This window comes from Mercenaria mercenaria, chromosome 17 (genome assembly GCF_021730395.1).
Source record: "Mercenaria mercenaria strain notata chromosome 17, MADL_Memer_1, whole genome shotgun sequence".
In the NCBI taxonomy this organism is placed as follows: Eukaryota; Metazoa; Mollusca; class Bivalvia; order Venerida; family Veneridae; genus Mercenaria; species Mercenaria mercenaria.
The window spans coordinates 70538784-70565111 of record NC_069377.1 but is presented as its reverse complement, the minus strand read 5'-3'; the positions used below and the strand labels follow the sequence as shown (position 1 = coordinate 70565111).

General features: G+C 29.8%; 1 protein-coding gene across 2 annotated transcripts in view; it reads left to right on the top strand.

Annotated features, from left to right (window-relative positions):
• LOC123536059 (baculoviral IAP repeat-containing protein 2-like) overlaps window positions 1-26328 on the top strand; it is a 47915-nt gene that overhangs the window by 11419 nt on the left and 10168 nt on the right. For both annotated transcript variants that reach the window (XM_045318850.2, XM_045318849.2), the window contains exons 6-8: window positions 15391-15560; window positions 15926-16097; window positions 19094-19183. In XM_045318850.2, coding sequence (XP_045174785.2) covers window positions 15391-15560; window positions 15926-16097; window positions 19094-19183 — 432 coding nt within the window. The remainder of the gene's footprint in view (window positions 1-15390; window positions 15561-15925; window positions 16098-19093; window positions 19184-26328) is intronic.

The following is a 26328-nucleotide window of genomic DNA, read 5'->3' as shown; positions in this document are numbered from 1 at the left end:
GTCCCAAACCAAATAATATTCGAAACAATCCTAAAAAAGTTATTGTAACCGACTGTGATACTAATGAAGAAAAAACATATAAAAGCAATTATGCAGCTTCTAAAGACCTTGGTATTAATTCTGGGTTAATAACAATGTGCTGCAAAGGAGAAAACCGAGTAAAATGTGGAATATCAAAAACTAATGGAAAAAGATATAAATTTAAATATTTTATTTCTTCTTAAAGATAATTTAAAACTTTATTTATTTTATTATTTTTTAATTATTTATTTTATTATTTTTTAATTATTTTTTTAATCCTTTTTTGCTTAACGAATTTTATTTTCTAAATATAATATATAGATGGAAATCGAGAGATCTACAAAACAATATTATAAGAAATTTGAAATTAAAATTACATATAGACAAGATCCAAAGAATCAATTATATTTAAATATAAACGACTCTTATGAAATACTTAAATCTGAACTTAAAACTTTAAAAGGTATAAAAATAAACGTTGTTTTAAAAATAACTTTTGCAAAAATGGATAAAACTGATACATTATATAAATCAGCTTATTTTCAATCAAAGGCTTTAGAAATTATTAACACAAACGAAATAAAAAAACTTTACATCAAGCTTTTGATGAAATAATAAATAGAATTGGTAATTGGATTTCTGAAGGAAGTGGCTGGAGAATAGAGTCAGTTGATGCTCATTATATAAACAGATATAAGTATAGCCCATTGGCTGCTTCAAGTTATTTAGAATTACCAAAACCATTACAACATCCAATGAAAGGATTAATAAATATAAAGAATGATGATAACGAATGTTTTAGATGGTGTCATTTAGCTTACAAATTTCCTGTTGAAAAAAATCCTCAAAATATAAAAAACATATAAACGATCTTGATTATACTGGAATTAAATTTCCTGTTACATTAAATCAAATACCTAAAATTGAAGTTTTAAATGAAATATCATTTAATATATTTGGTTATGAAGAAAATAGTATTTATCCATTGTACATATCAAAATATCAATACGAAGAACACTGTGACATGTTGCTAATTACTAATGATAAAATAACTGATGATGACTGTAAGCCCTCAAGAACTGTAGTCCAACATTATGTTTGGATAAAAGACTTTAATAGATTAATGTTTCAAAAAACAAAATATCAACATAAAAAACACTTCTGTAAAAGTTGTTTACAACATTTTACATATGAAAGAATATTAAATGAACATATTCCAAATTGTTTAGCTATTAATGGTACCCAAGGTGTAAAAATGCCAAAAGAGGGAAGTAAAGTACAATTTAAAAATTATCATAAAGGTTTAGCAGTACCTTTTGTAATTTATGCTGATTTTGAATCAATAACTAAAAAAGTTTTAACTGCTTTACCATCAACTGAATCTTCATTTACTGAACCATATCAAAATCATATAGATTGTGGTTACGGCTATAAAGTTGTTTGTTGTTATGATAACAGTTATACTAAACCAACCCAGATTTATAGAGGCCCTAATGCAGTTTATAAGTTTATTGAAAAAATGCTTGAGGAAGAGGAATATTGTAAAGAAATATTTAAAGAGCACTTTAACAAAGAACTAAGAATGTCTAAAAAAGATGAAAGTGAATTTAAAAAACAAAAGTTTTGTCATATTTGTGAAAAAGAATATATAAAAGATTCAATCAAAGTACGTGATCACTGTCATATAACAGGAAAATTTAGAGGAAGTGCTCACTCAGAATGTAATATTAATTTTAAACTAACACATAAAATTCCTGTTATTTTTCATAATTTAAGAGGTTATGACGGTCATTTTATTATGCAACAAATAGGGAAATTTAAAAAAGAAATTAATGTTATTCCTAACAATATGGAAAGATATATGGCATTTATGATTTCTGACTTGGTCTTTACTGACTCATTTCAATTTATGTCTCAATCATTGGATAACTTAGTAAAAAATATTCCAGAATTTAAATATTTATCTCAAGAATTTGATTACATTAATTTATTAAAAACAAAAGGTGTTTATCCATATGATTACATGGATTCATTTAAAAAATTCAAAGAAACAGAATTACCTTCTAAAGAAGAGTTTTATTCAATTTTAAATGAAACACACATATCTGACAACGAATATGAACATGCTAAAAATGTTTGGAATAAATTTAAAATTAAAACAATGGGAGAATATCATGATCTATATTTAAAAACTGACGTATTACTTTTAGCTGATGTATTCGAAAATTTTAGAAAATTATGTTTGGAGTACTACAAATTAGATCCTTGTCATTATTTTAGTAGTCCTGGTTTAGCTTGGGATGCAATGTTAAAAATGACTGGAATTAAGTTAGATTTAATAACTGATATTGATATGTATCTTTTTATTGAAAAGGGACTGAGAGGAGGAATAAGTTATATTTCAAACAGATACAGTAAAGCAAACAATAAATATATGAAAGATTATGATTCAAAAGAAGAAAGCAAATACATTATGTACCTCGACGCCAATAACCTTTACGGTTGGGCTATGTGTCAACCTTTACCCTCTGGAAACTTTAAATTTATATCCGAAAAACAATTCAAGAAATTAATTGCAAAAGGTAAAACTAACTTTATAGTTGAATGTGATCTTGAATATCCAAAAGAATTACATACTGTACATAATGATTATCCTTTAGCTCCTGAAAAAATTAAAATACCAGACGAATGGCTTTCTGATTATAGTAAAAATATTAAAACAGAATTTGAAATAGGAAAAAGTAATGTAAAGAAGTTAGTTCCAACTTTAATGAAAAAACAAAATTATGTAGTTCATTTTAAAAATCTTGAACTATATACACATTTAGGGTTAAAAGTAACAAAAATACATAAAATATTAACTTTTGATTCATCTCCTTGGTTAAAAAAATATATTGACTTTAATACTCAAAAAAGATCTAAAGCAAAAAATTCATTTGAAAAGGACTTTTTTAAGTTAATGAACAATTCTGTATTCGGTAAGACGATGGAGACTTTACGCAAGAGGGTTAATATTAAATTAACACATGATGAAAATATTTTATTAAAATACATAGCCAAACCTTCATTTGTTAGTTCAACAATGTTTAACAAGAATTTGTTTGGTATTCATAGAATAAAAGAAAGTTTGTTATTAAACAGACCTTGTTATGTTGGAATGTGCATTCTAGATTTATCAAAATATTTAATGTATGATTTTCATTATAATTACATTAAGGAAAAGTACGAGGGTAATTGTAAATTACTATTCACTGACACTGATTCATTATGTTATGAAATAAAAACCAAAGATGCATATAAAGACTTTTATAAGGACAAAGATTTATTTGATAATAGTGATTATAACCCAAAATCAGAATTTTATTTTGATAATAATAAAAAAGTAATTGGAAAATTTAAAGATGAAGCTGCCGGCATTCCCATTGTTGAATTTGTCGGATTAAGAAGTAAAATGTATTCATATTTATTAGAAAATGAAGTTAATGTTAAAAAATGTAAAGGAATTAAAAAACTTGTTGTTAAGAAAACAATAGTTCATAAAAATTACAAAGATACTTTGTTTAATTCAACCCAAACTAATCACACCTTTAAAGTTATTCGTTCTGATAAACACAATCTTTCCAGTTATGTTATAAATAAAACATCTTTATCATGTTATGACGATAAAAGATATATTCTTGATAATGGTATTGATACATTAGCTTATTCTTAAATTAACTCTTAAATTAAAACTTAAATTAACTCTTAAATTAAAACTTAAATTAAAACTTAAATTAACTCTTAAATTAAAACTTAAATTATAGAACCATAAATTGTTAACTGAATATTCATAACGTTTAAAGAATTAATATAAATAACATCATTTATTTTAAATTCATTTGCATAATTAATAGAAATAGATTCATTTTTTCTGTTATTTTTTGCATTGTAACTTTGAAGAATTACATTTTCTTTATTTTTTATTTGTAATTTAGCTTCTCCTTTATCTAATTTAATTGCATCAACAAGAATAATTAAAATGCAATTAAAATTAATTGTTACATTATTACCATTTTGAACTAAACCAGGACTAGCATTTACAGTTTTCCATTGAAATAATCCACCATCGGTATCTTGGGTATAACATGTTAAAAACAATGGAGGTTTTCTTATTAATTGTCTTTCTATTTTATTTACTTTCTCATTTATATTATTGAATATTCCCATTATATTAATTATTCCAGTTAAATTTCAGTTAAATAAATGTCCTTTTTAGTTAAAATAATTTATAATAGTTTGTTCATTTACTCTTTGATTATGAATTTTTAGTATTTTATACAATAAATCATACAACGGTACTTTATCTTGTAACATTTTAATGAAAAATAAACAATAATATCCGCAAAGCATACTTGTTTTGTCTTGATATTGAACATTGTTGTATTTTACATTTGGTATATACTTAATTACTTCTTTCGGCGGAGGAAGTCCAAATGGGTCAAAGTACAAAGTATTAAAGTAACAAACCCAATGTGTTCCAGGACCAACAAAGTCATCCAAATTTATAATTCCACATTCAACCTTTTCTTTTAATTTTAATTTTGGTAGACCTGTGGTCTCCGAGAGTTTCACTCTTGGTAAATTATTTCTACTAAATACACCCCTAAAGTTTTTAATTTTTAATTGTTTTACCCATTGTTCAATTTCAAAGTTAGATATTGGTTTGTTTATAAATTTTATTTTCTTTTTACTAAATTTTATTTTTTTTTTACTATAGGAATTCGTCTGTAAGGTCTCCGTTGAGAATCAATCTGTAGTCCTTTTCCACTTAACAAAGATGTAATCAAAGGTATTCCTAGACTAGCAGCCAACATACCTAAAAACCCACCGTCTTGTTTTTGTTTTTGTGTTAATTTAATCACTCCAGATCCTACTAGTTGCTTTCTTTGATTAGGTGTAAGATATGGTGATATCATATTTCTCTTATCATTAGCTACTGAAATCATACCATTTCCAAGTATTTTACTAACACCAGTACTGGCCAGTCCAGAAAGGGCTCCAATGCCTAGAGGGGCTAATATTTTTGGAGCTATTTTTGCTGCCATTGGAAGAATTGTTTTTCCTAACAAACCAGCCAAAGCCCCTAAAATCCACCATTTTGACCTTGACTGGACATTTGGCTTTTTGAAATTGTAATTCTAATCCCTTATTATTTGCAACAGCTTTTTTAATTTGATTAATTTGTGTTTTTGTTAATAGTAAAGGGAAGTTTCCATGTAATTGTTCATGTTTTAATCTAAAAGTATGTGGAATTTTGTTGTTGTAGGCTTGGGCTAAATTTTTCTTTTGTCCATCTGTAAGGTTAACTTTATATTCAATATAATTTGATGTCATTATATATAATTTATATTTATTTTATTTAATTTAATTTATTTTATTTAAACAATGACAAGTTCATTTAAACAATGACAAGTTCATTTAAACAATGACAAGTTCATTTAAACAATGACAAGTTCATTTCCAATAGTATTTATTTCAACTGTTTCCTCATATAATACAATTGCGTAAATACGATATCTTGCAGTGGGAAGTGTATTTAATTTAACTGTTAATGTAATTTGTTTAGGATCTTCTGTAGTTACTTCCTTTTTATATTCTAAGTTAAAATGAACAAATCCATACAAACTTTGAAAATTAAATCTATTTAAGAGACTTCCAGTAGTCTTATTATTTTGTTTATAATAATAATTAATTACATCATCATATATTCTTGATATACTTGTATATTCTGTTTCTGGATAAAAAACACCATTACCAACTTCAAGACGACAAGAGCTCAAAGTACAAGCATCATCTGCTGCATTAACTTTAAATGTATCTAATAAATGTGGGTTATGTTCTTGATTATTACTTTTGTCAGGTCGTTGTAAATAAACAAATACATGTTGTGGTTTTGTTACACCAGCTGTTATTCTAAAAGTTGTATTAATCTGTTGTGTATCAGTTGATTGCGTCATCATTTCCCGAAGGTATGACCATCTTGCTTTTTTAAATCTTTCAGTAGTAATTAGATCAAACCCAAATTCATTGAAAATTAAACGCGGAACCCATAGAATTAATTTTGTTACAATTACTCTACCAGCATCAGCAGCATTAGCTCTAAAAATTAATTCATCATCATCTGTCAGCTGCAGTGTTATTTGAATTTGACTTGGAGGTATAATATTAGTTTCTAAACCCTGAAAAAATGAATAATTATTTAATGGAATTTTAGCATTTACCTCTTTATTATCCTGGATTAATTCCTTTCTAAATTTAAAACCTGAATTATTATCAGCGGCAGCAGTAGCAGTAGTATCTAAATAAATAAATTCATTTGTTCCAGTTGATTTTGCATAATCCTCAGATAGTTCAACCAAACTCTTTACATTTACTACCTTATATAAATTATTACAATCATATACAATTTTTCCATTTTGTTTAACCACTAACTGATCAATTAATGAAGCTGCATTATTAATTAGAGCAATTAGGGCTCCACCATACCTAGTACCATCAGCAAGTTTATTTACTTTAAAACTTACTTCAAAATAACTATTAAACCAATCAAAATATGAACTTCTATCATTAATTGTAAAGTGATATCCGTTTTCTTGTTGCTTAACATTATTTCCCAAGACAGATATTAAAGCTGTATCTAATTGAATAGGAGTTAGTTCGTATCTTTCGCAATATTCTTTTGTTCTAAACATGTATATATTATATATTATTTTTTTTTATTTTAGTTTTTATTTTAGTTTTTATTTTATTTTTTATTTTATTTTTTATTTTATTTTTTATAAATTAATCTGTTAATACGTTTACGCGTCCCAGATCCTGACAATAATCTATTTAATCTTATATTAATATCCTCCTCATTATTTTTACTGTTATTCTTTTCTTGTAATTCCTTAGCAATTAAATTACCAACTGCTGGAGCAGGTTTCTTTTTAATTTTTTCAACAATTTTATTAGTATCTCCAGTGAAGCTTCCAATAAGCTTTGCTGCAGCTAAATTTCCAACTTCTGTGCCAACCTTTTTTGTTCCACTTTCAAGTGCTGCTTTTCCTGCTGTTTCCAAAGCTTTTTTTCCAGCTGTGCTAATTGAAGATGCAACTCCGCTTGAAAACAATTTCGTTAAAGTATCAAAGATACCTGTTCCATGTATGATTTCTTTTCCCGTGTGAGCATCAACATAAATAAATATTCCTTTATTTTTGTCATAAACTTTTTTGTACATTATATAAAACTAAAATTTATAATTTCATAATTAATTAATTTCTTTTAAAATTAGTGTAAAACTTGTTTCAACCTCATTAAAATTAATTATTCTACCAAATACATCTGTAATATATATTCTAATTGAATTTATAATATATTTATTAATTTCAGAATATCCAACTCTTTGTGGTTCTTTTGTAAATGGATAAGCTCTTGTTAAATCTGCAGTACTTAAAGCATAGATAATATCACTGAAATTACCATCAACAAGTGAATTATCAATAAGATCACAATGAATGTAAATTGTATCAACAGAGTTAGTTATATTTGGTGTTGTAGTTCCCCATTCAGTATTTCTCAATTTTTTTTTCTCAAATCCAAGCAATGTATGAAAATTTGATACTTCCAAATCCAATCCAAAATTATCTGTAATTGAAATCAAAATCTTAAAACTACTTAAATCAAATTCCAAACTTATTGGAGCAATTTCTGATTTATTAAATTCAAAATCATCATTACTTATTAATGTTTCCCTAATATAATTATTAATATCTGTGTAACTGTAAGAACCATTTGTAAATATAATATCTTTCCAATCCTTACCATTATGATAACGAATTCTTTTATTGTCATATTCATCACTAATATTATGCCAAGAGTAGGTCATAGTGTTAATACTATCCAAACCAACAACATAAGTTTTATTTTTATCTAAAATTAAAGAACGACTAAATCTGATTGTAAAATCACTCGGTTTATTTTTATTATCTTTAACTGTTTCAGAACTTAATACTATTTTTTGTTCCATTTATATAATTATCAAACATATCTTTTTAATTAAAAACTAAAGTTTTAAAACTTTAATAAAAGTGTAAATTCAAGAAAAATAATTTTTATATAACATTTCATGTTGTTCTGGTAAAAGTGAATTCATTTTTAATAGTTCATCAATTATTCTAATACCTTCATTTTTTAGTTCTTCATTATTATTTCCAGCATCAATTGAACCACAAATTAACTCCAAGTCATTAACCAATTCCTTTGGATTACATGGACAAACATCATAACCTTGTCCTCTAATTACTTTTTTAAATTTCATAGATCTTTTATTGATAGGTAATCCTGATTTTTCTGTTAATTCTTTAAATATTTTTATTGAATGAATTGAATACATTTTATTATTGTTATATCTTTTATTAATCAAATCAATTAAATCATCATCTACTTTAGTGTTAATGACTTCTTTTCCAGTTATTCTATCCTTAGCAATTAATTTGTTTTGACCATAAAGTTTATTTAAGTTAATAATTAAATTACCATATTGTCCATTTGGTGAAACTTTATATGGGTTATGATGTTTTATTCCTTGTCCACTAAATATAGGAGATAAATTAAAAGTATTTATCAACCGTTTTTTGTACTTTATCAGTTCGTCTTGTTCATGTTTTAATTCTTTTGCTTCTTCTTTCTTATTTGGATCTTTCGATCTTGATTTGCTAGCTATTGGACCATTTAACTTCACGATATTCGTAGTAACATTACCTATTGTATTTTGGACTTTGTCTTCATATATTTTATCAGGATTAGATTCATCTGCAGTAAATAATTTAAACATTTTAGACGGTTTGGAATATCCATATTCTTCTAAAACATCAGTATCCAAATCAGCATCTAAATCTACTGTATGTATTTTTTTTTCTTTCGGTCTTGCTCCCAATTCTTCTTCTAATTCTTCAGTTGTATCATGCTCACCTTCTTTTAATGGTTGTAATGGTTGTTTTTTTATTATCTCTGTCGCCATTTTTAGATTTTCTATTTCGTGTATCTTATCAGCAAAACTTTTTGGAAGTAACGCTAATTGCTCCTTAATTCCAGGTAATGCTTTTAACTGACTTGATAATTGTTCTTTTTGACTTTCTATTTTTTCAGTAATTGGTTTATAAATTTCAGTGTACATATCTCGATTTGTAGCTTTCTTAATTTTTTCTCTCATTATTTCTTCTCTAAGATTTCTCATCTTTTGCCCAACTAATTTTTTTCTTATTATCATTTCATTAAGTTTTGATTGCATTTATATAATAATGTAAGATAATGTAAAATAATGTAAGATAATGTAAAATAATGTAAAATAATGTAAAATAATGTTATATAAATGGAAATTCCAAATTATGATACAAAAAGTGATAAATCCAATAACTTTAAACAATTTTATCCTTTTATGCCAGATTCATGTTTTAGAATGTTAATATGTGGATCTTCTGGATCTGGAAAAACAAATACATTAATGCATATACTTCGAAAACCTCTTATATATTATGATAAATTATACTTGTATGCTAAAAACCTAGAACAATCTAAATATCAAGATTTAATTAACAACTTAAGCCAAATTGCAAAAAAAATTAAAGTAGATCCTAATGAAATACTTGAATATTCAGCTGATCCCAACCAAATTGAGCCTTGTGAAAATCTTGAATCAGAAAAACAAAAAGTAGTAATATTTGATGATTTTGTATGTGAAGATAAAAAAGTTCAAAATGAAATAACAAAATACTTTATTCAAGGACGTCACAAAAACTGTTGTGTTATTTATTTAAGTCAGTCTTACTATAAAACACCAAAAGATATTCGAATTAACTGTTCACATTATATTTTATTTGAAAGTCCAGGTAAACGAGAAAATAATATGATTTGTGATGAACAAAATATAGATCGTGATACTTTTGCTAATGCAACAAATCAAAAATATGATTTCTTATATATTGACAAACCAAGGAAGTTTTTAAGAAAAAACTTTACTGGAAATATATAGATGGGAGTTTTTAATGATACAAAACAAATAAGTGAAACTGAAAGTGTAAGTAAAGTTAAATTTGATATTGATTTAAGTGATTATGCTACTAAAAAACAATATAAAAAGCTTAGAAAGGACATGGAATTGTATCTTCATAAAAATAAGGAACTTGATAACACAATGAACAGAGCATTAGATATGGGAGGTAATGAAATAATCAACCTAGGAGATCCAGATAAACCCAACGATGCAGTTTCAAGACGATTTGTGTTTAAAAAAGTTCAAAGTGTAATAGATAACTATAAACTTGAAGATGTCAAAAGTATAAAACAAACACTAGAAGCAGAAGTAAAGAATATTGAAAAATTAACAAAAGATTTTAAAAAGAATTCATTATTGATAGTTGAATTACAAGGTAAAATTGAAGAAGAAATGAAAGCTATGACTGATTCTATTAAAGAACTTGAAGAGAAGTCTGATTTGACAGATGACAATATAAAAAAAGTATTTAGAACCAATTTTGAAAAGTTATACACTCAAGTTCAAGAATTAAAAGATAGTATGATTAAACATGAAGAACTAAAAGACAAGATTATTGAAGCTGAAAAAAAGTTACAAAATATGTATCAGTTAGAAATCAGAACAGAAATAAATAAACTAAATACTGAAACTGAAAAAAAGCATAAAGATTTATTAGAATTAATTTCAAATAAACTTGCAGAATATAAATCTGAATTGGAAAAGGCAGCTTCACAAAGAGGTGATGATCATGACACAGCATTAGAGGATTTTAAAGAAGAAATTAATTCTAAATAGATGACTTTAAAAAACAAATTCGAAATTGGATTAGTATTGTTGACAACCGTCATAATTTAAAGTATGCAGACTTAAGTAATATTACAAAAAAATTACAAGAAGATATTTACGCAGCTTAGTGCTAAAGTTGAAGAACATAAAAATGAACTGGACTTTGTAGTTGAAAAATCAGTTAAACAAGGAGAGTTAATTACTGCTAATACTGAAGCAATTATTGCTAATACTAAAGCAATTAACACAGTTAATAATCAGATAGAAAATTTGAAGAAACAACTTGTAGACCTGATTAATAATGTTGATGCAAGTCACAATATAAAGTACAAAGAGTTAAGTAAACTTAAAGGTTTATTACAAGAAGATATTAATGAATTTAATAATCAAATTAATGATAAAATTAAAAAAATAATAAATGATTTGGACTCTGTAGTTGAAATATCAGCTAAACAAGGAGAATCAATTACTGCTAATACCCAAGTAATTACTGCTAATACTAAAGCAATAACCGCTAATGTCGAAGAAATTGCTACTAATGATGAAAAAATTTCAAATAATTGGGAAAAAATTATAGAAGTAAAAAATGCTTTCTTAAAACAAGAAACACAATTAGCTAAAACAAAGAATACTGTTGACAATCTATCTGCTTCTGAAGTTGCTACAACAAAACGAATTGATGATTTAGCTAACATAATTATTAAACTTAAAAAGAAAGACAGGAAAATAGAAAAAAGGGTAGAGGAAGTGAGACATGAAGTGTTTCTCTTTGAATACTATTATAGTCATACTTTTGATTACATACAAATGAAAAAGTATTTTGACCGTCGTGGTGCCTGGATACATTCAACATATGAAAATATGGCCGGTTTAAATTATTTAAATGAATTTGAAATAAGACCTGGAATTTTCGTAGATTATAAAGATTTTATAAACACAAACCAAGAATATAAAATAGATGTACTAGATATGCTTTTGAGTGGTGTGTTTATAGTCGGAAAAACCGCAACTTATATAATAGATATTAAGATTTTATTAAAGGGTGCAAGCTCCCCGGGTGAACCGTATAAACCGACTAAAAGCCCAATATCACATTTTATATTTAGGTGGCGGAATCCAAGGCCCCAGGATGATGTTTTATTTTTTGATATATTTGATAATGTAAATATAACAGCTGAGGCAGCTGAGGACTTTGACACTGATAAGTTAATATCTATGTATAAGAAAAAAATTAAAATTTATCTAAAACAAGGAACAATGTTTGATATTCACCCTTATGACGATTCGGAATCTACAGAATTAACATTTATGCTTTTGATGGGTAGTCACATCAGATTTTACATATCGGATGAACCTGTATCCCATGGTATAAACAGACTTTTGGATTAAAGGTTTAATTAAAAGCTTAATTAAAAGCTTAATTAAAAGTTTAATTACTATGTGTACCCTAATAATGTACTTACTAATTGAAGATAAGATCAAAGACCAGAGGCTTTGCCTCCGGGGGTTGTAGACCCACCTTTACATTTTAATAATAAATATAATATAATATAATCTGCCAAAGTTTTGCCAAAGTTCTGCCAAGTGGCAGGAATGTGGCAGTGTCTGCCAAGTTGGCAGAAAAATGGCAGGCTTTTGATTGGTTGAATTTGTGGTTTCCCGCATAATCATTTTTAAAAAATGCACTTGATTTACCTTTGACACAACAGGTACATAAAGGACAAGTATGTGTCTTACAAGTAGGACAAGCTCTCAATACACAATAGAATTGTATTTACTATAGCGTAGTATTTGTTCTCCAGTTAAACTGAAACCTGATCTTTATCTTGATATGCACTGTCAATCAGTAAGTAAATACCTTACGGTGTACTGTATTGATATTTAAGTCAATTTTATTTTAGCTTGTATCTTTGATAAAACCTGTGGGTTTTTAATTGTCCAGCATTGGATTTTTTAGAATATGGACAAGGGGTCAGTCCGAATCAAAGACTAAATCTTTTTTTGGTTAAATCAAAGGTTTTCATTCGGTTTAACTAAAGATTTAAAAGATTTTCAGGGTATCAAGGGTACTAAGTTAGTATTTTAAGTTTAGGGTAAGGTTAAAGTCCACTTATAGAATAGGGACAAGGGGTCAGGGGGGGGGGTCAAAATGCCAGAAACGCTATATTTAATACTACTCAGATAAATAAATCAGAGTTACTGTTATTTAGGTCGAACAATACTAATCTCATTAGAAAAGTTTACAATATGATGATGCATGTTATTTAACAGGGACAGAATAGAACGTCTTTAAATAACACTAAATGATAATGCTTTGCCATATTTGGCTAAATCAAGGCATAGGAAATGAAAGCTTATTTTATCTCATTTTAAACAAACCTTGAAAGACAATTGTATGTTATTCTTATATGAGTCTTTCGAAGTTTCAGTAGCATCACCAACATGTAAGTTTTACTCATAGCTCATAGTTTGGAATGAAAGATTATCTAGGCAAAGTAAAAAAAAATGCGAAAGTTTTTATTTGTTTGTTTGCTTTAGGATTAACGTCGCTTTCCAACAGTATTTCAATTATGTAACGGCGGGCAGTTAACCTATCCAGTGTCCCTGGATTCTGTACCAGTACAGACCTGTGTCCGCAAGTAACTGCCAACTTCCCCACCTGAATCAGAGGTGGAGGGCTAGAACTGCATTAGCAAGGTGTCCTGTACTCGCAAGACTACCCTGGTAGCCTAGTGGTAGAACTCCTGCTTCGGGTGTGGGAGATTGTTGGTTCACTCCCTTGCCGCGTAACACTAGGTTCCTCGATCGGTGCTATAGTTCTAGGACTGGTAAGCCCGGTGTCAGTATAACGTGAGTTGTTATGGTATAGCGTCACATGTCTAAAGCGTGATATTCAAGTGAGGCAGTACTCTAAAGTTAGGCATTGTGTTCACTGCTACGAGTGGACAGCGTCGTTTATATGACTGAATAATTGTTGATAAATGACGCAAAACCCGAGCACGCACGCACTTCATTCGCAAATATACAGTCGATTTTGCGCGAAATATTTGTTAAGAGTATTGACGGAAGGTCACTCCCTGTGTTGTTGTTTTTTTTGTTTTTTTTTTGTTTATGAGTGATGATAAAGGAAACGAACCATACACAACACCTTGTTCCTTCATGATCACGTTCTCACATCGACTATTGGCAGAGAAAACTACTTAGTTCAGAAAAGTATCTTTGCACATGGTTCCGATTTCTGTAGAACTATCTACCGTAAATGACACTTTTCTCCAAAGGATATAGTGCACAAATAACCTATAGAAAGTATTTTAGCGAGAATCTGTGAAGCACGTAACACTGTATGTGACTTTTATGAATATGCCATTTTCGCCATCTTAATAACGCTATTTTAAATTATAGCCAAATGAAAGATTGTGTTAGTTATTAATTTTTGTATTCGTAATATCTTTTAAAGATTGTAAATCCATTGAATTTATTATTCACTGTTGATAAGCTATTTATGATCTATTGTTCAATAAAATACATATCTTTGTGTTGTAGTAGTTGACCTTGCTAGATATAATATTATTTACGTTATGTAAACATCATTTATTTATCTTTCTCAATTATTTTCAATCCGTATCTGGTTTGTCAAATCAGATAACTCTTAATTAATATTTTATGCTATCTTCTTGCGCAATAAAAAGCAAAGTCTAGGAGTATCATAAATATTGATTTATTGGGTCAGTGACGAAATAAAACTTTGTCAGTCTTCTTTCTTCACTATGAGATCTACTGCTAAAGACATATTATAACATCATGATTTTAAGAAAAGAGCGTCTATTAGGTACGTAAGACCATCGAGAAATTTACAGTTTTCACAAGAAGTTTTTATGACGGAATCGCATAAGGAGATGAATGCTGAATTATCAAGAGCGTTTCAGAAAGACTTAGATTTCTTCATTTAAACCAGAGAATATTACATTTGAAAAAGAATATCATTGAATCATATCGTCGAAGAAACCTTTATCTATTTTTTCTATCAAGCGGCGTTATGGCCTATTAGTAAATTAACGTTTGCTTGGTGAGAATGGGTCCAAAACATAGGGTTAGTCAATAAGACGGTATACAATATGGTGAAGCATAATTGATCACAGAACGTATATGGTATCTCAGGCTTGATTTGTATATACATTCACATGAAATCTGTTATGGTTTCAAACGAATCCACCATTACATGTGTAACGGACTCACCTATGAACATGATTGATAGTTAACGGTGAGGTGCCATGAGCCATGAACCGGTTTAAACTCCACAGTAGTGTTTTTGTCACAGTCAGTTCCAAGACGGTGCCCTTACTGTATTGGCCTTGTCTGTGTATGTGTGTGTATATTATCGTGATTTGAATAGCTATATTTACACTGTTATATTGTTCCGGTGCGAGGGGGCTTGATCTCTGTCGTTGTTATTTACAAATGCGTTACATAGCAGTTTGTTTGGTACAGAGTTGAAAGATACATGCATATCAACGTAATTATCCGCATAGGTTTTGAAGACCAAGTGCGATGTTTTGCATGTGATGGTGGATTAAGACGCTGGGACCCTGAAGACGACCCTTGGACTGAACACTGCAGATGGTTTCCCGCGTGCCCTTATGCATTAGAACAGAAAGGCGAACAATTCATAGCTCTTATTCAAGCATCTGTTGAAAACGAGGCAAGTCACTATTAATGGTACTCTAAAAGAAACAAAATACATTAACATTTACTACGCTAAACAAGTACCATTAAATTGAATGGTGAAAATAAATAAAGTATTACATTTTAAAGCGCAAAATGTAAAGAAAAATATTTGGTAGGTACATGTGAAGCCATAATGCGTAGTGACTGTTTCGGTTGTTTGTATATGAGACATAAGTCGTCTTATCTAAAGAGGCTAGAGGGCGTGAACGGTAGCTCGTCCATGAATAGGCTTAATCAAACAGAGCCTGTCACATTTTAATTTATTTCGTGTTGGGCGACCTGTGATGTTCCACTTTTTCTATTTATTTATCTAAGTTATATTTGGCTTACATTCCAAAGGGATATGGAGCAAGTGGTGGAGGAGTCCAAGACGTTACAAGTACGATGGCACAACTCAAATTGAGAGAATCTGTAACTGAATCAATTATGACACAACACAGAGCTGTATGTCTTGATATGGGATACAAGGAACATGATGTTAAAGACGCTGTGAAAGAACTTCTAGAGAGAGGTTTGTTGCAATTTTTCTGGTCCAGTAGGATATAATATTATGTCACTGGTTGTAAATGCGGGCGGAAATGTGTTACCTGTATAGGCAGTTATGAGGCTCTGCCAAGTTACCGCCTAAACATTTACCCGAGAGCCGGATAATCCTATCCGACTTACAACCATGCCATATTCAGCAAATAATAGTAAACAATAAAAACAAACAAACGATTTTTTTAAAGCACTTCTTCTTACAGTGTGACAGGATGGACGTACCGGAGACAATAACTATCAGAACAAATCAACACCCTTTACAATATTTACAAATTTATTTACATAAAATGATTATTTACAATGAATAAATGAAAAGTGAAAAAAAAATATCATAAGAAAGTAAGAAAAAAAAATCTGAGCTCAGTAACTCTTCTATCAAATATAAAGTTCTAACACTGTCTGTTCGTTGACACAGATGTTTCCGTTAACTTTAAGTAGCACAAAAACTAAACAATATATCTTCAAATCAAGTCCCTCTAAACCGTGAAAACGTTGACTCCGTTTTGGCTCCCTATGATGGTAGGTGGTTGCATCCCTGACCTGCAATCAGTGGATAGCAAAAGTCTTTGCGGTTTACGGCACAACCATGGAACGAAAGCTCTGCGCTGGGAAAATCACATCCAGGCGAGTGAAGACAAGTGAACCTCGGGTATTGTTATTCCGGGTCGTGGCATCACCAGGTAAAAGTCGTCTGGTGGAAGAAGCTAAAATATATAACATATGGTAAGCACCATAGCAAAACAAATAAGTAAGGGCATAAAACTGCTCCTTTGGGTACACCATACCTCCGTAGGCTCCCATAAATAATACGTGCTACTTAATGTGCTACTAAGTTCATACGTCACGTAATTAAAATACGTCACTTATTACTTCAATTATTTCTAAAATTAATTACTTAAAAGTCTAAAGTTTAAGTATGCAAAAGATATGAAAAGTTTATAATGAAAAATTATAGATACGAAAATGATAAACTGCAGCTATTATTTACAACTACAAATTAACACAATTCAATGCAAATCAAACGTTATACAATAGCTGGGATCAATATAATATCAATTTCCATTCGACAAAACGGACATTGTATGTATATGCTATAGACTGGCAATAATTTCAAATTACAATATATTACATACATGGTACTAGACTTGCCGCATAGATTTAACATTACAATGCAATGCAGTATCGGCGTTCCATAATTAACAATGAAATGTTTGACACATGTTTTTGACAAAGAGTACTTTACAATTATCATGTTATACAAATTCCAGTACAAATCTTATGGCTTATATAAAAGAAATATTTTAGACTCCTCTTTCGAATTAATTTACAAAAGTCTGAAAAATTTAATAAATCATCCTGACATACCGAAACTAGCCAAAATCACATGCCGAAAAGTAAATGTTACAGAATTCTGTAGAATGACCAAAAATTTACTTAAAAATCGTAATTCAACAATTATACAAAAATCTAACAAATGAACTTCCTACCTCGATCGAGCATAAATTTCTACCAAGAAAAATCAATTTGACGTAAGTTCGTCTAATGTCGAAAGTGGTGTGCACTAGGCATATCTAGTCCAGTCTATTTGTAGGGTAATGTTCCGCTAAATACTAAATTTCTCACGGCTTATGCGTGTACTCTGACTATTTGTATTTCCTAGGGAATCACGATATAGCCGGAAAATCTAACTACTTTGGTGCGGATTGAAATTGACAATTTGAGGCCCGTTACAGTGGTTTTGGGGATAAAAACATAAATTATTGAAGTTTATAAAATATCAACTTTCTTATTACTGAACCGAATTTAATAAAATTTACATGGAAATTTAAGTTATGAAATACAAAAAAAAATGAGAGGTATTTTATGCGAAAAATCAGACATTTACCTCAATAACTAAAAAAAAAATACAAAAAGATGATGCAATACCTGCATTTAAACTACAGATACAATGAGGCCCGTATGTCAGTTTGTGACATACAGTAACGTATTTTTACAAAACGCGAGAATTTCCGTAAGCAGATAGTACGTCATGACGTTACAAAAACAAAAGTTCTGGTTTTGTTTGATTATCTGCAGTAAATCGCAATTTTTATCGTAGCATAACGTTTCTTTTTAATTAAGAAATATATTTTAAGGAACAAAGAAGAAAGGTCAAGTTATTTGATTTAGAACCGGCGTAAAAGCCGAGAAAATCGAGTCCGGTATGCAAAAATCAATGTTTATGTATAATGTTTGATATTTGTCTTTGTTTTTCTGCTAAAGTTGGTGGGGTGAGTGAGAGGTGTTGAAATGTTCATTACAGCTCATGAACGGAATCAATCAAACCAAGTCGCTATTATTGTACTTGGTTGGTTCTATGCTTCCAACTGTTTTTCTTATATCGGATAGAAAATCGCCTAGGGTAATGGTTAGGATTAACAATTGTAAATACCGTGTGACATAGTAAAACTTCGCCCCGTTCTTAAACTCGGTATTGTTATATTTTCTTGTCATTTGGGTTCATGGAGTCCAAGTTCAATGAATCTGTGCAATAACGGTCCTGAGAGGTTAAGGGGTGTTGCACATTTCAATACCTTTTATGAACAGAGTCTGTGTCTGCATTCCATGTAGCAAAAGTATGGTCTTATGTATTTTGATTAATACATGGTAAGATATTTATTTTAGATTTCACATTTGATCCAGATATATCCAAAAACAGACAATTCTAATAGACAGAAAGGGAAAGGTTTTATGTATATTTATGTTTGATAAAGTAGCAATTGCACAATAACTAAAATGAAACTTTGCTGCATAACAACATTGTTCAATAGTTTATATTCCCAGTGCATTATATTTAGTTTTCTGATGAGGCAAGCATAAAACATGTATCTGAAGCGTTACATTTTAAGAATATACATCTGTTCCTGTTTCCGTAAGGACCTACTGCATTACTGTTCTACATATTAAACGGCTATCATATTTCTTCAGGAAACGAAACACCTTCACTTGAGGATATAATAGTGTTGATCGATGTAATAAGAGAAAGGAAGCTGAACAATGGACATTCAAGCGCAAATGGTAATATATGAATATAATTTACATAAAAAAAAAGATTCGTTCTCTATTATTACCTGTCCAGACGTTTATTACAAGCAATCTTTAAGTGCCGTGTGGCGGCTGTAAAAAGTTTCCCCGTATTTGGATTCAGTGTTGTTATATTTCCTGGTCCTTTGGGATCATGGAGTCCATTCAATAGATGTGTAAAAGAGTTCCGCTTAAGCCGGTGCTAGGGGGCGTGAGAGGTGTTGCACATTTCATTACCTCATGAACAGACTCAATCAAACCAAGTCTGCTATTATTCTGTTTTGTTTGCATTCTTTGCTTCCAAGGGATCTTTTTACAGATTTTATTATTTGTAAATTGAGTTCAGTTATATTGATATTTTAACACTACCTTGCAAGGAAATGAAACATTTTCTGATTTAGTGCTCTAATTACTAGTTACAGGCAACACGTATATGATTTGTGTTATGATATCATCCAGCTAATGAAATAAAAAGACGATATTACATGAGTGTGTTTTCATATTGAATTTATAAAACAAGTTGAAAAAAATAAAAAAATGCGATGCTGTACCGAGCATCTTTTTAATTTCATTCAACGAGTTAAATAAATTCAATGTGAGAAAACATAAATATAATGGCCCAGTTGTTCAAAACTTTCGTTAAATTTAACGAATTGTTAAGTTAACGACCGTTAAATTTTGATTATTACGTTAGCTAACGAAATGTTAAATTTTCAGTTGTTGAAAGTGCTGTTAAAATTTTCGTTAGCTAACGAAACGTTAAATCATTTAACGAATCGTTAAAAATTTTAACGAATCATTAAAAATTTATCAAGGACATCATATCCCATAATACATCTCTTTTTACACTTCCTCTTATAACATTGAAGAAATGCTTCAATACCAAAAATTGTGTTACCTTTTGTGTAGCTTTTCATGTTGTCCATATTCCTGTTGTTGTTTTTTTTCTTGCATATAATTTGTAAGCAGTCCCTCTTTCTTTTAACTAGTAATGTCACTGACACTTGTTTTTGTAGACTTTACTGACGACAGCACATTTAGTTGATTGTTGTTCTAGTTCAAAATAAAAAACAACAAGTCAACGCCATGTAAAGTGCCAGTAATCTTTCATATTTTGTCACACGTTTTCGCTACCTTCTCTTTTGTTATTCTCCAAAGTTTATCCACTTCATATCCCAATATTTCCTAGTTATTTGCAATACATCCACATTCAGGTATAATTCTGCAAGTTATATCAAGGTTATTATCCAAGCACTTTTGTTATTCCTCCAATTTTATGTAAAATTACATCTGCCATGAAATGTCAAAGGAAGTACTGACTGGATTAACTCCCTTTGATTTTGAGGCCCTACCTCGGGGTATATCTTTTGTTATTTTCTTTTATTTAGACAGTCAATTTGATTTGTGTCGTATGGAAGCTGTTATCTCTCACCACTTGTACTTCTCAAATAGTATTTAGGAATATAGAAACAATTAATTCGAGAATGACACAGATTTGCTTTTAAAATTAAATGTAAAGCAGCAGTTTATGTTCCTAAATATATGAGCCGCGCCATGTGAAAACCAACATTTTTTTTTTTTGGTTTAAAGTCGCACCGACACAATTTTAGGTCATATGACGACTTAGAAAACCAAAAGTGTGGGTTTGCTGTTCGCCAACATTTTCTCTAATTGCAATAGGCTTTGAAAGCGAGCAACATCCGCGCAGTCTTGTCTGGATAAATGCTGGATGCAAACGCACTATGTTGGTTTTATCATGGTGCAGCTCATATAACTATTCCCCTATTTGTTGATCATGAAATGGTTGATAAAGACTGTTTTAAAAAGACTTTCATTGAAATAAGTAGAAATATACAGCTTTAAAAACCAATTAAGTTTTAAACAGAGGCGATAATCACAAAAAGATGTAAAAATAAATAAAACATGCATTTTACAATTTGTACATAGAAATCAGAGGCGTACCCGGATGATTTTGAACTGTACGCAAGATTTGAGCAGCAATAGCTACAAACCAAGCAAATGCTGCGAATGTGGAGTAGGTGAGGGAAGGGGTCTCCATCTCCCGGAGGATTGGGCTTTTGGGGCCTTCCCTTGAAAATGTTGAAAAATGGTCCGCAAGAGATGCGTTCTCTTGCTATATTCCAGCGTTAATATATTTTGTTTGTCACATTTGTACTACATATTACAAAGATAATAATTTAAACTCATAGTTTATCACACCGCGCATGCTTACTGGCAGGGATGGAGCAGCCCCGGATACACCACTGTTCGTATAGAGTCCTATGTAACTTTATCATGGAAAGTGTGTGCTTCACTAGCTCGATCGCTATGGCACGATACTTGGCCCGTACTAGTATTCATCAATAATTTTATCTAAGATTTTAAAATGTTTATTATCTATTTCGCAGATTTTTCCTAACTAAATGAATTATGCCAGACTTAATATGTTGAAAAGTCAGAGTTCCGTGAACTGCTCGTACCATACACTCCAGGACAAAACAACTTTAAATCAACAGTAACAGTAGATATATAGTTATGTTTCAAAATATTTGCGACCTGAAACACTGGGTCATTATATGATATGTTTTATTGTGCAATTGCCAAGATCCATGCAGGCATATTGTTTATCGCCAAATGGACCTTACAATGTGTCTGTTAGTGTAACTGCATCTAAACTCTTACCTAATACTAACTGCTACACGTGTGAACAAATCGCATATTCGAACCGTGCGCAAAGCTGTTATTATCATTATTTATTATTTAATACCCTCTACAATGTAAATATCGCATATATTATTAGGCAATGAATGGAACGTTAACGCACACATTAAGGATGTACAAGTTTTTTGTTGTTATCGTTTTTGAAATCTTCGTCAATGTGTAATTTAATGCATAACTTCCTCATATGCATTTTAACAGGTTTTTGATAAATGTATCTACCCACACATTGCAAATATTTCAAGTTTTCTCACGCGAAACGTAACTTATTTCTAGTTGCTGTAAACAACATCTAATATTTGCAAACGCAAATTCCAACTGCGTAAGTTGCTAAATGGTATTTCGGTATCTAGATTTGGATATAGATTGATAGATTTAATTGCAACCATGAAAACAATCTCAAATATCACACCAAGAGTATAGTATTTAGCGTAACTTTTTTTTATTTCTCAACATCGGTTGATAATTTTTGTTCTGCTACTGCTCTGTTGGTTTACAAATAAAACACATGCCATTTGAAATATGAACAGCAGAGTAAGACGGGTGTCCTGTTTTTGTGCTAACAAATTTTCCGATATGCCCAAATTGAGTACATCGAGGTTGAATGGACATACATAGTATCATGTTTGTATGTTTGTAGAAACGAGCGCTCGGTCGTTGCCATAGAAAAGACTTGTTGTGTATAATGACGCACCGACACAAATTTAGGTCATATGGGAACTTTCTAGCTTTGATGGTGGAGGAAGACCCCATGTGCCCCTCCGCGCATTATTACATCACGGGCGGCCACCTAGGTAGAACTACCGACCTTCCGTAAGCCAGCTGGATGGCTTCTTTGCATGATATGTACAATAGAATCTCTTTGCAAAATAATGCCCCTGAAGTGATGCTCTAAATCTAAAACTTCCAATTATTGTACATGTATATTAAATGTAAATCATTGGCTAGACTTTTCGTACTAGTTTATAGATATTCCTACTTTGTTTAGCTAAAACATGCATTTTGTCTTATTTTAAATCTGTTGCATAGTACTGTTAATTGCAGGTTTACGTAAACTAAATGTAAACATAGTAATTGTTCATATTTTCAAATCAAAAATTCGAATCCAAAGCGCGCCTGTAGCTTGTATCCGCTCGTATCTTTGTAAGTTCGAAACCCCGCGCGAGGTGTCTATTTTTCAATACGATCAAGCTGGCTTTGTGAACAATTCATGGCTTTACCCAAGAACCAGTTCATGGCTAAAGTTATGTCCAAAGGAGGCACCCGGGTTCTTCCTCCCAACATTAAACACTGTTAAAAGCTGGATAGTTCTTTTAAGACACAAACACGAACTTGTAAAATATTGCAAGTTTATTTTTATTGATCATCTTCTATTAAACTTTCTAAACATTTCAGGGTTTACATGCATATTTTCAATGGCATTAATTTAGCGGTCTGTGTCTCTGGCTGTGTTTGCTGTGCTCCATCATTCCATGAAATTTACACTTACATTTTACGTTTTTTCTATATTCACGATTATTAGTTACCACAAATCAATCTAATATTTTTAAAAAAAAACGAGTTTGATAATCTCATTAGTCATTAAGATGATATTTTTCAAATAAAGAACTTTAAATAGCCACCTAACCTCCTTAGGCTTTACATTTTACTGCATTTTTTGCATTTAAGCCTTTTCATTTTCATGGTGCCGAATTTGAATTGTACGCACAGGCGTATAGGCGTATGCCCAGTTACGCCCCTGGAAATTTTGCTCTATTTTTTATTTCTAATTTTGTACATTTTAGTTCCTGTTTGAATATTAATTGTCATCTTTAAAAATCACTCACTTTAGAAGATTTACTTTAGTCTAGCAATTTAAACCAGAATTACTTCCCTAAATTAATAATAATATTAAGGTCTTTGAACAGAATATATTAAAAGTGAAAAATGTTATTAGATACAATCAAAGAAGTATATATAAAATATTTTTTTAAAGCTCTTGGTACAATTGATTAAAGTGCATGGTCCAAAAGTGTAGCACTGACCCTTAAGATAGGTGCCTGTGATTTACATGTGGAACTCTGTCTCATTTTCAGGCAGAATTTTATGCTAAATAAAAATAAGAATGCTTAGAAATATTCATATCAAATTTGTCCTGCTTCAGAACACTTTAGATCTTACATAAGACTTGACCCCCTAAGTGTTACCAGAGGTTTGAGGCTATACATTTATACCAAAAAGTAATAAAGCTTGTTCCATACTACATTAAACAGCTATTTTGGAAATTTGCTAAAAATGCAAATGTATAATCTACAAAGAAAAAAAATTAAATGTACTTTAATGCTTCAATATGTAAGTGACCAGTATGATTATGTCAAACATTTAAATTACAGACATATCTAAATACTATGAAGCCAGATTATAAGATTGAAATCTTATCCCAACAATAAAAGGTATAATTTTTACACTTTTTTTTAAGAAAAAATGTTGCAAATTAAGCTACATCAAGTACCATTTTGTAGACAGAAATGACTCAAAATGTGTTATTTTGTATTTATTCCATTAATAAGAATTTGACCTTTTGCTGCTATATATGCCACAACAAAACATTACCACCATTCACATAATCCAAAACTTAATATGAGTATTTTCCATAGATTGTATCTGGTATCTTGTTTTAATTAGTATTTCCAGCAAAATATATTTTTAACATTACCCAAAACTTCAGCTACATTAAAAAAACAATTTAAGTGCCTCAATAACAGTCTGTTACATGAAAATAATTTTTATTAGGAACTTCAATTCCCAAATGCAGTAAAACTGCATGTTTTCAGTGACTATGACATTTAGTATTTGATGTATTTAGATTTCTCAAATGAAGTTTTAAGGTTAAATTTTGCAATATTTGTCTATTTACAATGAGAGAATCGATTTTCAGCTTATTAATTTCCAGAAAATCATTTATAAATGGCTTCACATTGATATCAAGTGCATATCAATTAAAGGGTGGTAATTTTACACCATACTGCAAAACATGCATGGGGGAATGCAGACTTGTGTGATTGTTTTATTGTTAAATGGTGGTCTTAACATCCCTTAGTGTATACAATTAATCAAATTGTTCTCTTTTATAATATTTGTATTTTAGAACCTGGTTGTAAATAAAAAAAAATGTCTCTGTCTGTCAGTAATAAGTACTACAGACAGACTTTTTAGATAAAAAATATTAGAAAAATATAAACTGAAACAGAAAATCAGCCAAAATAATTTTTGGAGATAATAGAATATATTTTAAAATCCATTTCATTGCCTGTGATTACTATCACAAGAGTAATATTCCATGTTATGATTTTAGACAGAATAAAACCACATGGAGGTATGTAAAATCATGAATTGTGAAAACATTAAATATCAAAATGTAATATAGCTTAATTCTTCTGCTAAAATGCGGCTGATTTAATAATATGTGACCATAAATTTTTACCAGAATTATTATGTATCTAACAAATTATGTACACAATATCAAACTTTTTTTTGACAAAGTAATAAGGATTTGGCATTTCTGTATTATATCATTCAAAGGTAAAAAGATAAAAGATAGAACTGTACAAAAAAAAATAGATGAAAAATTCCTTGTCCAAGTGTATGAATTTTTACTTTGTGCTGTCTCAGTATTACTTTTTTCCAGTGAACAACAGACTCGCAGTGAAACTGGAAATATGTGCTCTTTTAAAATATATATTTATCATATTCTCAAATCCTGTTGCATTATTTGGAAACATATAGATCAGCCCCAGTGTTATTCAGTAGGTAAACTATATATTTGTGTAAATGTGGCACCTGACAGCATTTTAAATTACTTACTCCACCATTCATTACATTCTCTATTATGTAAAATAAAATTCTTTTGGTGTATTATACCTAGATGTAATGTATAAATGAGTGTGGACAGAAAAATAACTAAAAAGTCCAACTTAATTTTCCTTTCATTAAATCATTTGCATGCAGTACATGCAATTAATATCAACAGTCACTGTAATGTTTGTGGAATTTAACTTCAAATCCAAGCAGGTACTATTATAGCTAGATACTTAGCCAGTGGACTAGCCTGTGACATGTTCAGTAAGCAGCAGCTGTGATTAAAGTTAAAGATTTCTCTATGTTTTAATTATAGTTAAATTTAAACAATTTTAAACTCCACTAACTATCCAGCCACTAACTAATTTCTAGCTGTAGATGTAGACATCCTTTATCTGTTTCTCCTTTTCAACTATTCTGTCCCCATTATTTTGCATGTCATGATCTTTGTGAGTGTAAGATTTCATAGCTTCTTTTTTATGATTTATAAAATAATAATGATTTATATGTAAAAGGCCCTTGACTTCATAAAATGTGTTTAACAAACTACTTAAATTCTGTATTATCAAAAATATGTTGTTAGA